The sequence below is a fragment of the Sylvia atricapilla genome, chromosome 1 (assembly GCF_009819655.1).
Source record: "Sylvia atricapilla isolate bSylAtr1 chromosome 1, bSylAtr1.pri, whole genome shotgun sequence".
Classification (NCBI taxonomy): Eukaryota; Metazoa; Chordata; class Aves; order Passeriformes; family Sylviidae; genus Sylvia; species Sylvia atricapilla.
The window spans coordinates 4489307-4504338 of record NC_089140.1 but is presented as its reverse complement, the minus strand read 5'-3'; the positions used below and the strand labels follow the sequence as shown (position 1 = coordinate 4504338).

Sequence of the window (15032 nt, the reverse complement as noted above, 5' to 3'; positions counted from 1 at the left end):
TTTTTAAATATTTTTGGTCTCATCTCTTTGAGCAATGACCTTGCTGCACTAAGACTGAAAGTCCAGGTTCCTCTCTGTCTCACGCAGGCTGGAACCAAGGCCAAGTAGCAGTGCAGGAAATGTGTCTCTGAAGGGCAGAGAGATGTGTCATCTGCTGCTGGCTTTTTGGTTTCACTCCCTGGTTGATTTTGCCAACTAGCCAAATGCCCCAGATTCATACTGGTACTGCCTGGGACTTGCAAGTCTCAACATCTTGCAGAACTGAAAATTTGATGAGAGGAGGAGGCATTCTGGTTTTGATACAGGATCCTGCCAGAATGGATGAGTGTATTTTAATAAAAATATAAACCCTGTCTACTGGAGCTCCACTGGTCATTGCTTCCTGGGAGTGCTCTTGGCTTTCTACTCCTGTGAGTTCCTCTCTTCTGTGTGGTTATGGATATTTCCCCCCACCCCCAAACCTCTGGGAAATTAATATCCTTTGAAACATCTATTATTTTTGGTTGAAGTGATCCTTGGTTGGATGGGCTGGCAGTATGATCAAACAAGCTTTGTCACAGGAAGCTGATTTAAAAAGCACAAAATTAAATGTGTTGGCGGAAAGTAGAGAAGAAAGAAATTAGTTTTCCACTAAGGGAAATAGCTGAAAGCTGAGGATGGAAGAAGAGGCACTGGGGACAGAGGGACAATAGTAACACAATTTATTTTTATGTTTCATTTTTTGCTGTCTCTATAATCAGCTTTTCTCCGTGCTGATCTTCCATGGTAGAAATAATCCTGTTTACATGTTGTGTTGGAGATCAAGTGGGATTTGTTGTACAATTCATCCTGTCAGCCCACGGTACCTTAAGTGAATTTGTGCAGAACGATGCCAGAGTGGAGCTGGGCCAGGAGCTTGTTGGGGAGCAGGAACCTGCTCACATTGCACAAAGATTTCCAGGAGTCTCCCAAATCCATCCGAGCTCCAAAGATACTTCATCAGTGTTGTGCAACTCGCAGCTGTTTTGTTCTGAGCCATGGCAGAGCCTGGGGAGGTGTTTGCTGTGCAGCCTCAATGCTGCCTTCTCACAAGGCTGGAGAATATTTGGGTCCTGCCAGGGCTGGATCAGGAGACCAGGATTTTTTCCTGTCCCTTGGGCACGCGATTCTTGACAACTGGCATTTTGTCCCTGGGAGAACCATCCATCCTTCACCCTCTCCTGACTCAAACCAAGCCAAACAGAGAAAGGAGCATCCTGTGACGCCCCTTTTGCTGGAAAGGCTTGGGAGTGGCATTTGGATTTAATTATCCAGTTAGCTTCAGCGCTTGTTTGAATCTTGACTGAGCTGGCTGCGTATTTCCATGGAACAAAGTCCTCCACCCTTCTTGGGAGTCAGCTGGGAGACCCCAAGAGCAGTAATTAGGGTGGGCAGGAGGTTCAGGCTGGAAAGGATCAGTCCTTGTGCAAAGCTGTCCCGGACTGGACGGGGAAGTGTCGGTTTTGCAACCGATGATGCAAATTGTGCTCCTGCTCAGAAGTTGCTTCAGAGCCTGGTGTTGGGGGGTTTTGTTTTCAACAGTTGAGGTTTTGGTTATTGCCTCCTTGAAATCCACAGTTGTCTTGGAGTAAAAACGCGCTGTCAAAAGCAGCTGAAGCATAAGCTGTTAATTAAGCATATAGAAATACGTGAGTTTAAGGAAATATTGTATTCCTGCTTGTGCTGAAGTCATCTTTCACCCTCCAGCAGCAGAAAACAACCTTTCCTGTTCGTTAGGAAGAAGTTTTATCTTATTTTGTAGCAGTGATGTGACGGATGTGGCTTTTATTTTTTTTTGTACAATCAATACTTCTGGTTTGTAATTAAAAATCCTGAGATGCTTTTCAGAATGCTCTTTTGCATCAGTTTTTTAGTAGATAAAGAAAGGAAAATGCTGATTTGACGGTCAAATACAAAGAATAGCTTCTCTTTCATTTATTTTCCTTTTTTTTTTTTCCTTCAGTACCTGATTCAGGACAGCTGGAGCCCAGTTTTACACCACTTGTTCTAGGCCTATTAAATTGATGGTTGGGTATTTCTGGAAACTGGCTGAATTTATGCAGTTACTGAAAGTGAGTGGATTCTCCTTGCTTTGCTATGTTTGGAGAGATGCAAAAAAATCAGTTCTGGCAGAGATTTTTAGCCTGACTTCCTAAGAAATGTGACTTATCATGAACTGGGTTGGCAGCACCAGGAGCTTTTAAACCTGTGTTTGGTGAACTCAGAAGTGTGTTACAAAAGTTTTGGCAAGATTGATGTGTAGATAGAGGAGGAGGACAATGTGGTGTAAATCAGGGCACAGGTGGGTTCGCCAGAGATTCCTCTCCTGGAAGATATTGGCAGGAATGGCCAAGAGAGGTTTGGAGGTGGAGAATTGGGTTGTTTTGCTACCAAACCAGGCTCTGTCTCTGCCTGCTGGCCTGTGACATTACAAATTGTGTTTTGTGTCAGGCAGTTCAGGAAACTTTTGTTGTCACTCGCTGGGGGAAAAGAAAAAAAAAAAGGGTGAGGGGCACTGGAGAGATTAAAGCTTTGGTGGAAAATTCCTGGAGGGCAGCGTAAGGGGGTTCTGTTTTTGTGGATTTGTTTTAGCTCATCCGTCCCCCTGTTCCCTTCCCCGTCACAAAAAAAAAAAAAGAAAAAAGAGGAAAAAAAAAAGAAAAAAGCTTGTTTCCTCCCTTTTTTTTTTTTTTTTTTTTTTTTGGGTATTTTCCTACTACAAAATCTGTGTGGAAAACTATGCTTGTCCCAGAGGTCCTTAAAAAAACCCAAAACAAACCAACAAAAAGAAAAGAAAAACACTTCAAACTCGGACTTCGGGGACATTCTTGATGTGTTTCTTTTTTGTTGATGTTTTAGTTTTTCTTTTCCCCCTGAACTTGAACTCAGAATTATCTTTTCCTTGAGTTTTTTTCCTGTAGCATTTCAGGCTGTTCTCTCTGCCACCCCTCTGCAAAAATATACCTGTACTTTTAGTAAATAGGGAAATGTGTAAGGCAACAGGGATTACATTTTAATGTACTTAGGTATGAATTTTATTATTTTATCAATTATCTTTTTAATATTGATGTACAGATATATGTTTATATATTAAATATGTGTACACGCTTTACCTACAGGAAAATGTAGGCCTTTTCATAAGAGTTTGGTGTAAGCATTGGAGCTTGTTTCTGAGCTCTGAGATGTGAAACTGGATTTTAAACATTTTTCCCCTTATTTCTTTAGGATACTCTTGGAACAGAGCGTGTATGAGAAGTCTTTTTCTCACATATCTGGGTTTTTTTTATTGCTTCAGTGCTCATAGAACCCAGCAGGAGGAGCAGAAAAAGAGGAGATGGTGTTATATCTCAGCACGAGGATCCAGGACATACACCTCCCCAGGGAAAGATCCTTAATCTTTGGGTCCAGTCCTGTCTGATTTCATATGGTTTTTGTCATTTTTCACATATTTGAGTTGAATCTGCAGGCTGGCCTGGTGTAGGGGGTGGTTCTGTCCCTGGAGACACTCATTTTTAGACAAGATTTGTAGCTGTGTTTGTATTTTTTACAGTAATAGCTGCATGTGCCTAACGTTTGCCTTGACTGTATTGTGAGCGTGGAGTGTGCAGTGGGTTCTCACACTCTCCTGAGGAGTGTGACCTGCCTGAAGCCTTGAACAGGGTTCTTAGTTCTTGTGGTTGGTACTTTGCATTTCACACTTCTTAGCTGCTTTAAGAGGCCACCACCACAGCTGGCAGAGTGTTGGAAAGGAGGAGATTGGTTTCAGATCCAATGGTCCCTCAAAGTTCTCCTGTTACTGCAGAAATCAGAAACCACGTGAGGGCTCTCAGTGTCTTCTGCCCAGCATTGCTGAGTTTCTCTCTTTTCTCATGGATTCCTTGCCCCTCTCCCCTGGTTTCTCACTTCCTCTGTTTTTGAAAGTCAGTTGTGGCTCTTGAGCACCTTTATGAAGAGGGAGGAAAGACAGAGACACCTTTCACTATCCCAGGTTACTCCAAGCCACATCCAACCTGGCTTTGGACACATCCAGGGATGGAGCAGCCACAGCTTCTCTGGGCACCTGTGCCAAGGCCTCACCACCCTCACAGAGGAAAATTTCTTCCTAATGTCTAATCTGAACCTGCCCTCTTTCAACTTAGTGGCTTTTTCTTGTGTCCTGTCACTGCATGACCTTATCAAGAGTCCTTCTCCAGCTTTTTTGCAAGCCCTTTCAGGTGGGGACAATGACATCTCATTATCTGTCTCACCTGTGATGAAGGAACCTGTATTTTCAAGGCAGGAAGGCTTGACATTGTGTCTTTTGATCCATTTGTGTTGACAGTTTGCATCTGCAGTGCTGTATTTTCACACTGCACATCAGAGGGCAGGGTTGGCCCCCACACTTCAATTGTCTCTTCTTTTCTTGCAGATGAAGAAGAAGCTCTGAACTCTATTATGAAGGATTTGGCAGCGTTGGGCAAGTGTGGGGGGCTGCTGGACAACAACAGGAATAAAAACAGTGTCCACTCCAATAAACAGGTATGGCATTGCTTCTTCAGTTCACCCCAAACTCCAGCACACCACGGAGGTGAGCGTGGTGCTTCCATGCTGGCAGAGCAGTTTATATGTTACAGCTGAAGTTAACAAATGCTCAGCACATCAGAAATGTCATAATTTTACCAAATTATGAGGTTTATGACCTCTTTTTGATGACCTTTTGAAAGGAAGTTGCAGGTATCTCTATATCACAGTGGAGCAGGGAAGAGTAATGCCCCAAATTATTCACAGATGTAACAATTGAGATTGAAACTGGGTTTAAATCTTGAATCCCACCTCAAGGCACTTCTATCTTGTTTAGCTCTGAAAGCAGCAGATCTTGTTTCAGACTGCACAGCTTTAGGACTTGGATAAGTCAATTGTTTTCTATTGACAGCGTTAATGAAACACAATATTTATTATGTGCACATTTTACTTCAGATATTTGAAAGACAGACTGCCAATTCTGAGCTGTAGACACCCAGGCTCTTTGGGGAGGAATAATGTCATTCTTATATAAAGTGTTTAATTATGAATTACTGCTGTTTATCTTTATGCTCCTAAACCCAAACATTTTGGCCCTGTTGCACATTCGGAGTTCTTTTGGTGAGCAAAAAAACATTGTCCCTTGAGCAATGTCAAATTATTTGCTGACATCAATACAATAGCTGAAGTGGATTTAATAGAATGTTTGTGTATGGAGCAAATATGCAAACATGAAAGTTGTGAAGAAAGAATTAGTTTGTCAAAATAGCAAGGAAAAAAGGGAGAGAAAGATTGGGACAACTGGGAAGCTGCTGGAGAAGGATGGCAGCAAATCCACTTGGAATTCCACCTCTAGTGCTGTGCTCTAGAATGAGCTTGCAGTCAACTCTGCAACTGCCGGATGCCTAGCGAGGAAGAAAACAAATTGTCACTTACTGTCATCATGCACTTTTTTAATGTCACTGGTGCTACAAACAAAGAAGTCTGGGTGCAGAGAGGAAAAATCCCTTCCCGAATCCCTCTGGACTTCCCAGCCTCATGCAGACGAAAACACGTGCGCACGTCTCCTTTCAAAGCGCGTCCTGGCGGGAGCAGCTGCCCAAGCTGAATCACTGGGTTGGTGTTCAGCTCACGCTGAAATGAGTCCAAGATGTTTACAGAACTGACCAGGGAAACTCGGGGCTGGCTCCCTGCCAGCTGCAGGAGGAGCGGAGAGCCCAGTGCAGCTTTGGGTGGCTGCAAGGGCAGCATCTCATGCACGGTGGTGGGTGGCTGGTGTGGAGCCAGCTCCAGTTGCTTTCAGTGTAGCAAAGCTTTTCAGGCTCCTCTTATATTTGTTTTGTGCAGTGGGGGAAAACCTCTGCTGTCCTTTTTGAGACCTGGGCTGTTACTGCAGCACATACACAGTTAAGCAGATAATTTGTCGAAAATAAGGAGAAATATAGTTGTCGTTGATTGAATTCTTATCTGCATGAAGTTGGCATCTTGCAATTAAATTCACACCCATGGCCCATCCACTCTGCATCTTCAGTTATAAATCACCAGTGGAGGTATGCCCCGATACCAAAGTATCAGAGAATATTTAGAGAACAATATTTATATAGAGTATATATACTTTAAATATAGAACGTTTAGAGTATCAGGGAACTGTTTAGAATAGTTGGCTGCCAATTATGTTTAATTTTATTATAGCAGGAATCAAGCTTTCCTTCTTATTAGAGCCCTGATGCTTGGAAAAACACTTTCCTCCTTGATGATTTTTCTTTTTATCCACAAGTGGAGCGGCCGTAGCTGCGTGCTCAGGGTTACCAGAGCTCTGTGATGGAGGAGATGTGGATGGTCAGGATCCTGCTCTCCTCACACATCCGGAGCTGAGGGTTCAGACCAGCAGGTCCCAGGAGATGCAGGGCGTTGGAGGATGTTGAATTGTTGCCTCACTAAATTGGACTGGCTGGAACGTGTCTGGCTTTCGGCAGGAGGCGAGTTTGGGAGGTGGGGAGTGGCCAAAGGAGGTGGAATTAGTGGGGACTTGGTTCGTGTTTGTAGCTCAGTTTAATCAGCTTGTTTGGGTCACTTTGAGGGTTTTTTTTCCCCTTGTTTTTTAGGGCAGAAATTGATGTGGGAGAGAGGTTGCATTGGAAATGCTGTTGTCGTGCCTGTGGTTTGTTGTTCCTTTGGTACTTGATTTTCCCTTTTTATTGTTGTGGTTTTTTTTCTTTTCTTTGTGATTAGATTGGGCTGAAGGATGCCCTGCACATTTTCCCTTCTTGGAGGGGTAATGAGGCACGGGGGCATTTTGGTGATAAAATGTCCTCTTGGTCATTTCATTGTTGGTGCCTCTCACGAGGCCCTGCAGCAGCATACTCACATTGAACTACTTGAGTTTGGGAGTTCAGTTAGTAGATTAATAAAATAATATTTCTTTTTCTGTAGAAAAATGTTTTTTTCTGAGGCCTGGGAATCCTTTAGTCAGTGTTCCAAATTTCCACTGAAAGACAGAGTTCACAACAAGAATGTGTTGGCTAACTAGCCAGTTCTCTGTGGCTTGCAGCAGTTTTTTGGTACACAGAGAAACACAACTGAAGTGCTATCTCATTCCTGTCTCCTGGAGGGCTTCCTTAGTGCTCTCTTGACACAAGCTGAAATTTGAATCCTGCCAGATTGTATTCCTGGTAGGCTTAGGCCACACAAGAAAACAGCCTGTGGTGGTGGTGTGTGCTCCAAAATATTTCTTTCCCAAAATATCGATAGCTTTGCTTTAGTTCATCTTAAGAAATGAACATCCTTTGGCAAAATTCATAAAAATCTTTCTTTTCTTAGTTTTCTTCCCTCACAAATGAGTTTAGGATGAAGGCTGCCTTTCTGGATGTGCAGTACTTCGTGGCAGAGCAAGCTGGAAATTAGAACAGAACAGTGTGGATGATTCTCCTCTCTTGAGTTGCCCAGGCAGCTGGCAGCAGATGTGATGGCTGAGCTGGAATCTGCTGAGTCCTGCTCAGGTGTGGCAGCCACTACATTATCCCGGCTCTCTGCCTTGTGGGAATTGTGGGGACAGATGCAGACACCCTTTTCCTTCCTCATGTGAGTTAGAGCAGAGCCATTCTTTGGGAACAGAGGGATCATTCTGACATTATTCCTAATGCAGCTTCTGGTGTTCTCTGTTACTGCTTTAATCACTCTGTTATTCTTTGTGCATCCTCTGGCCTGGCTGGAAGGAGTCTTTTCAGGCTGTCTCTTGGACTGAACAAGAGAGTTTGTTCATAAAATATCTCTGAATTGGGGAAGAAGGGAACAGGAGAACGAAGATCTGCGATGAGTTCATTAAGGAAAAAGATGAGTGGAGTAAGAAGGGAAACCCCGAGTAATTGGGAAATCCTGAACAAAAGGCTGGAGAGAGAAAAGAACAATTAAATTAGCATTTATTTTGTGTCTATTTGTGTGCACATCCATTCACTTCTCTAAATAGCACTTGGCAACTGGCAGTGTGAAGCTGCTTGTCAGGGGCCTCTGTCCTGGCCAGTGACAGCCAGCAGTTCCTCTGCCACCCTAGTCATGGCAAGTTCTCCCACAGCGATTAAATAATTGTAGGGGGTGTTTCTCCATGTACATCAAATGTCAGACTGCCCTAAAAGTTGTTCTTTTAGTAAATTACCTCTGGACTCTTCTCTTTGGCAAGCTGGATGCAAAACAAGGCTTGCTTGTAACTCCAGTAAAATGCAGCTCGTTTTGTAGGGCTCTCTGTGGCTCTTCGAGCAGCCTAAAAAAGGAGTTTGGCTTTGTCACCTTTTGCATTTGGAGGCCATGATGTGGATGGGGGAAGGTGGGAGTCTCTGTGAGGGGATCTGCAGGGATTTCCCCAGCTGGGGAGCAGAAACAAGGGGCCAAGGGGGAGCATCACTGGAAAGCCTTGGCTGGAGATGGCAAAGGCAGTGGAATCCCAAGGATTTAAGGGGCTTTCTCATGTCTTCGTGTGGAGCTGGCTTGGGTGTGAAGAGGGTGATACCAGTGAGAAATCCAGCTGGAAAAAAAGCTGTTCCCTGCCAGATGGGTGGCTTTAGATAAACATTTTGAAGCCTGTGATTGCTGCTGCTGTGTGAAACATCTGTAACAGGCAGCAGTGAATCTTCTAGACATCATCTTTCCACTCTCCTCTGTGCTGCTCAGGTGCTGGACTCACTTTCAGCAGAATAAAAGCTGCAAGGATCTGAAGGGTCTGGGATCTACTGGAACAAAAGCTGCAAGGATCTGAGGGGTCTGGGATCTACTGGCATAAAAGCTGCAAGGATTTGAGGGGTCTGGGATCTAGTGGAATAAAAGCTGCAAGGATTTGAAGGGTCTGGGATCTACTGGAATAAAAGCTGCAAGGATTTGAAGGGTCTGGGATCTACTGGAATAAAAGCTGCAAGGATTTGAAGGGTCTAGGTCCTACTGGAATAAAAGCTGCAAGGATTTGAAGAGTCTGGGATCTGTTTGCTTCCCACCCCTGAAATGAGAAGGGGGCAATGCCAGACAAACTCCTCGCTGTCTGATTTCTGCATGACCCGGCGTGCGTGGGGTGTTCTGTGCAGATCATTCCCAGTGACGGGCATTAGTCATCTCCTCTCTCGGTCTGGGGCTGTGCTCCAGCCGTCTGCAGCATCAGGAACATCCCGAGGGCAGGGGCAAGCACAGCGCTGATGCAAACAAACCTGCACCTCGGGGAAGTCCAGGAGTCCCCTCAGCCTGGCCCTGCCCTGCTGATTCCTCTTAGCCACAGCCAGGAGTTGAGGAGAAATCCCAAAGCCTTGTGGCTTTGTACAAAGGGAGTAACTCCGTGAGGTTTTCTCCTTGTTTCCTAATCCGGGGTAGAAAAGTGAGAGGAGTGAAACCAATCCCTCTGATTACCCTGCAAAAGTTGGGTGTATTTAATTGCCCCTCTATTAGCCAGGAGGGGAAACTGAGGCAGAATAAATGCCCAGGATCTTGTGGGTAGATATGAGCAGCACCAAAGGGAGCAGGAGGTGATTTTTTTTTTTTTTTCTTCTTGTGATGATTTTTTTTCCTGCCTGTCTTGACCACAGAAGGGTTAATGCTGAAGTCAGAGGCTTTGTCCCAGTTGGTTTGTGAGGCAGCTGTGGGTTTGGGTGGAAGAAATGCTCTGAGGGCCCCATCCTTGTGATGTCTCAGCACGGACAGAGCTGTCCTCTGGTTGGATTTGACAGGAGCAGATCGAAGGAAAGCCACAGAAGTGTGTTTCTGATGGCAGCTGAGTTTAGGAGGAGGAGAGGGCATGATGAGGGGAATCTTTGAATTTGTGCTAGTCTGGGATTTTCCAGAGGGGCAGTTTTAGTTGTTTCAGTGACACAGGCAGACATGGAGGTGCAGGGCTGGCTCCTCTGCTGGTTCCTTGCCTGCCTCTGCTATCAGACAGCCTTCTCCCCAATCCTCTGTGGAGCTGTACCCCAATTTGAGTATCCCCCTGTCTGCTCAGCAGAGAGGGTACCCAGCATCTTCTGCTCCTCCAGAACCACTTCCATTTTAGGACTAACTGCTTGTTTTCCTGCTCTCTGTGTGTGCTTTTATTACAAACAGCAGTCAGCTCTTCAGGGATCTCTGTATAAGATCATGATTCACCTCGTTTGGAAACACTTTTTCCATTTTTTTTTTCCAACGTTTTCCTTAATCTAAACCAGCCCACAGGGCTATTGCTCCAGCTCTGAGGGCCGAGCTTGGCCAAGCCTGCTGGGGTACATGGTTCCCAGCCAAGAGGCAAAAGCAGTTGCCCCTTTTCTCCCCAAATCCTCTCTCTGAAGCTTGGCAGTTGTGGTCTTTCCTCGGTGAAATCAGAAATTCTGAGGAAAGAGCCGAAAAATACCTCGAGGAAAGCCTGGAAAGGTGGTGATGGGTTTGTGGCCACAGCAGTGGCTTTGCTTTTTTTTCCCTTTCGGACGAACGTGGCAAAAGCGAGTAAAATCCCGTTTGTTTGCAGGGCTGGAGGAAATGCCGGTTACGGGTATTTTGGAGAAGAAATCATTGTAGAAACGAAGGGAATGGCTGTGGTATTTCCTGTCGGGGCTGTCGCTGGTGTTGTTTGTGTCACAGCGGGGTCTGCAGGCGCCAGCCTGGCCCTGGGCTCCTCCGTGCCCCAAACGCACACAGGGAGGGAGAGCTGCTCCAGGAGGACAAACACCTACCTTCTGTGCTTCTCTCTACCCCTCTTCTGCTCCAGAGGATGAAGTGCTGAATGGTTTGGGCTGGGAAGGTTCTTAAAGGCCAGACTGTCTGCTGTGGGTAGGGACATCTCTCACTAGACCAGATTGCTCAATCCAACCCAGCCTTGGACACTTGCAGGGATGAGCCATCCACAGCTTTTCTGGGCAACCTGTTCCAGTGTCTCATCAACCCAGTGGCAGAAAATGTCTTCCTTATATCCAACCTCAGTCTTGCCTCTTGCTGTTGAAAACTGTTGCCCTCATCCAGTCACTACAGGACCTGGTAAAAAGTCTCTCTCCATCTTATAAAGCCCCTTTGATATGTTGAAATGTTGCAGTAAGGTCTCATGGAGCCTTCTCCTGCCCAGGTTGGGCTTTCTCTTCATACCCTTAGCCCCAATTCCTCCTGCCTTCATGCCTCAGTTTCCCTTGCTTGCTCCATTACCTGCCTGAGCTCTCACAGTGCTGATGAAAATATTGTTTAAATGCTCTGCCAGAGCTCAGGGTTTAAGGCTGGTGCCTGTGACTGTCCTTATGCCTCTCCTGCACTGTACTTAACACAAGCCTTTGGATATCTCAGCTTGTTCTCCTCCACCCACTGGAGACCTCTTGATTGAAGGGGAGCAGGGCTGCCCTTGGCCTCATGTGACACCTGATGGGACAGTGAACAGTACAACCTGGATTGTGCAAGGTGGGGGTCACATTCCTCACAAAATTACAAAAGTGAGTAGGACCCAGCAGCCTCCACCACCCACACCTCCTCCACCTCAACATTTGCACACTGTGTTGAGTTCCTGATGGAGAGGGTGCTGGTCCTGCATTCCCCCTGAGTGTTCATTTGAGATGCTGGGTGCAGACTCACGTGAGGTTCTGCTCCAGCACTTGGCACTGCCCCAGGCTCCCTGTGTAATCTTAAACCAGTTGCTGCAAACCAGACTTCCATGGGTGTAAAAAATCACAGCCTGCTTCAGCATTTAGGAAGTGCTTTGCATCCCCTGAGATTTCCTAGTACTTTGGGCACTGCCCACTCTTTTTTTTTTTTTTTCTTTGCTTTGCTTTAAAACAGAAAAAAGTATTTGTTCCTGATAGCAGTGATGAATTTAACTTGAGCTGTGGGTCAAAAACACGAGCAAGCCAAGGGAAGCTTGAAAAATTAAACTGTAATCAACTTCTCAGACTGATAAATACGAATTCATCCCTCTTCCAAATGCTTGCGAGCTAAAGGTCTTGGTTTCTTTGAGGGAGGCAAGAGGTTAGTGTGTTTTAGATTCAAGAAAAATGTTATCTAATTAAGAAATGAAGTGGGTTTTCATTTCCCTGTTGCAGCCAATGTGTTTGTAGCTCTGCTCAGAAGCAGAGCAGTGTGGGGCAGCTGGCGTCCTTCTGCTGGCGTCGGGCCATGGCACATCAGCCTTGTTGTTGATGTAGAAGAAAAGGATGCAGCAGGGTCGTGCCACATTTTTTTTTTTTTTTTTCGTTTTCTTCTCTCTCTGGAGCTTTAGACGAGTGTTCTGACATTTTCCAGCCACAAGCTGTTTTTCAAAACTTGTTTGTCTGCGAAATCCGTGCTGCTCAGCACAACCAGGCAGCGTGAGCTCCATCCCAGCTCAGTGCAACGTTCGGGGCTGTGCTGAAAGTGAAACCTGTGTTTTGAAAGGTTTCCTGCAGCGAGGCCAGAGCTGCATGAGCTCTTCCCCTTCCACGTCCTGCTCTTTTGTGAGGAGAAACCTCGAAAGTTCCTTGCCCTGACTTTTTTTTTTTTTTTCCTCTCTTTCTTTAGAGAGGGGTTTTGTGGTGTTACAGTCAGTGAGCCCACATTGGCCAATTTATTGCCAGCATCTCGGAGGGATGAACCAGCCAGGCCTGCTCAGAGGGGCACGTGCAAATAAAAACTGGCATAAAAGAGCCTCGTTTTCTTTCCCAGCACAGTTCTTTTCCCGAGTTATTGTTTCTTTTCCAGCACAGATGATTCAAGGTGGCAGTCCCACCTGTATTTTGTCTCTCCAGAATGATTTGATCCTTCAGCAATAGGTTGATTATGGTCATGTCTTCTCCGTCTGAATTTTGTGCTGGTTTAGAATTAATCTGGTAGTTTTACAAGTTGGGCCTGGTTCTGGGAATGAACCTGGAGACTGTCCAGACTTTATGGGTCTGGAGCACTGGCTTTGGCCACCGAGGTGACGTCAGTGCCTGTTTAGCACAAGCCTCTATCACTGCTGGAGTGCCCCACTTGGTGACTGTCCCAGCACTGGTGCTTCCCAGCCCTTCCGGAAACACGGAAAATGCCATGAGCAGAGATAACAAGGATGCTTTTTGGGTTATCCAGCGTGTTTACCCTGAATCTGTTTAAGCTTTTCAACAGAACTGCCTCCAGCCTCGACTTCCTGAATTTCAGTGGGTGTTTGCAGAACCAGAGGAGCTGTCAGTTTAAAAAACAACCCGGAGGGCGCCCGTCCAGCTCCTTTTCCTCGTTAGAAACAAAGCTGCTTCACTCCAGCTCTGCTTTCCCTCTGAGAGGATGGAAAGTGTGCCTTCACATGCTGGCAGCCCAGGCCCAGAGATAAGTCCTGTGCTCAGGAAGGGCTGTCACCCACCCAGTTGGGAGTTATCCCTGTGAGACGCCGGCGGCGCAGGACTGAGCCCTCCCTGGGGTTACACCTCGCAGGGAGGTGGCCACCACTTCTCTCTGCTTGGGAAGAGAGCTGTTTGAGGAGGCTGGTGGGCACTCTGGGGGGGAACATGCTGGTTAAGTGGGGTGACTAGACCTGGTCTGGGAAGTAAAGAGGGTTTTGATCTGCGTTGGAGACCGTCGGAAAGTCCTGGAATGATCTGAGGGATGCTAGAGGGATGCTTGGCTCAGACTTGGTCTGAGAAGCTGAAGGAATGAAAAGGCTCCTTGTGGTCTTGATTGCTGCTAAATATGCACAAACAGAGGATGGGAGAAGTGGTTTTTACTAGTCCCTGCACAGCTGTGTGCCCAGTGTGCCTGTGATTCCACCGGCTCTTTGGGCAAATTTGGTGGTTTCTTTTGAGGTGAGCGATGGGTCAGTTCAGGGTGGGCATTTGCTGTGCACTGTGTATTGGGCCTGATACACTTTGCATTTTTTATGTCCTAACAAAATAGCAACCAGCCCTTCAACCATCCCGGCACTGTTGGCTTTAATATCCTAGACTGTCTCCACTTCCATTAGAGAATGCTCTCTTTTACTTTTTAATTCTTCACCCCAAATATTCCTGTGTTCTAGTAAACATCTTCTGAGCTTTGTTTTTTTCCAACAGAAAAGTATTGGGGTGAAACTGTGGGAGGGGCTGAAGGTGGACAGGCATCAGACACTGAACATGTTTTCCTCTTTGATAATAGTACCCTGCTCCCAAGTGAAGTCAGGACTATTTTCCACCTTATGAATGCATTTTTTTAAAAACTAACATTTATAGAGGTGTCTTCTTGCTTGCAGAAGAATGTAGTTTTTGACAAGCACATCCCTCAGCAATGCGGAGTGTCCCCAAAGGCTGTGAGTCCACCGGGCAGCTTGGCCTAAATAAACCAGATCCTTACAGAGTTAGAAGACTCTCCCAGAGAATTCTCATCAGCTTTGGAACTATGAGTCAATCCAGGATGCAGTTTGGGACCTCACCATTCTCTGTTTTTTTTTCTTTCAGCAGCGAAGTGTCAGGATCAAGTTTGAATATGAAGGAGAGAAAAGGTAGGTACCTAGTCCAGTTCCTGGTGAATATGGGGACAAATTACCTTTTCACTCAGCACTGTCCTGCTGACTTCAGCCAGCTGCAGCTGAGCTCACAGCAGGATTCATTCCCCTAAAATCAGCTGCACTTTTATATGCAAGAGCCCTGCCTTGTCATCCCATTTGCCACAAGAAGCTCCTGGGATTTGCACACAGGCAAAATGGTTCCAAGCTGGAAGTCATTAAATGCCTCTTTTAGCAGGGACATTGGGTGCACACTTGGATCCTTTTCTCTTGTTAATTCTTGAGCCCTGCTGTACCACAGTGGAGCTGGAACTCTGCAGAAATGTGTCCTTTGATTAGCAGTCCATGACACTTACTTAAGATAACCAGATTTTGGGCATGGGTCCCATAAAAATAAGGCTGGGAGTTAAAGCCTGTCCGCCCTTCCCTGCTTGACATTTTCATGGAATCGCCTCTGCTTGGTGACTGTGACTGGGCAGGACACAGGCTGATGGTCCAAGGTGCATGTTAAAGCCAAACAAAATTGAAGTAGTGTTATTTTAGGGTTAGACTGTACCTGCTGTAAATACCTATAGAGGTGTTGTGTGTGATGGTACAGGAGAGTCATAGGATGCTA

At 45.9% G+C, this 15032-nt stretch overlaps 1 protein-coding gene across 2 annotated transcripts in view; it reads left to right on the top strand.

Annotated features, from left to right (window-relative positions):
• The window catches only part of LOC136358095 (mitogen-activated protein kinase kinase kinase 3-like), a 77534-nt gene that overhangs the window by 29960 nt on the left and 32542 nt on the right, over positions 1-15032 (top strand). Inside the window, exons 3-4 of one of the 2 annotated variants that reach the window (XM_066313952.1) lie at positions 4427-4536; positions 14373-14413. In XM_066313952.1, the coding sequence (XP_066170049.1) occupies positions 4427-4536; positions 14373-14413 (151 nt within the window). Of the gene's footprint in view, positions 1-4426; positions 4537-14369; positions 14414-15032 lie in introns of both variants that reach the window. The other variant, XM_066313944.1, reaches the window with a different exon arrangement.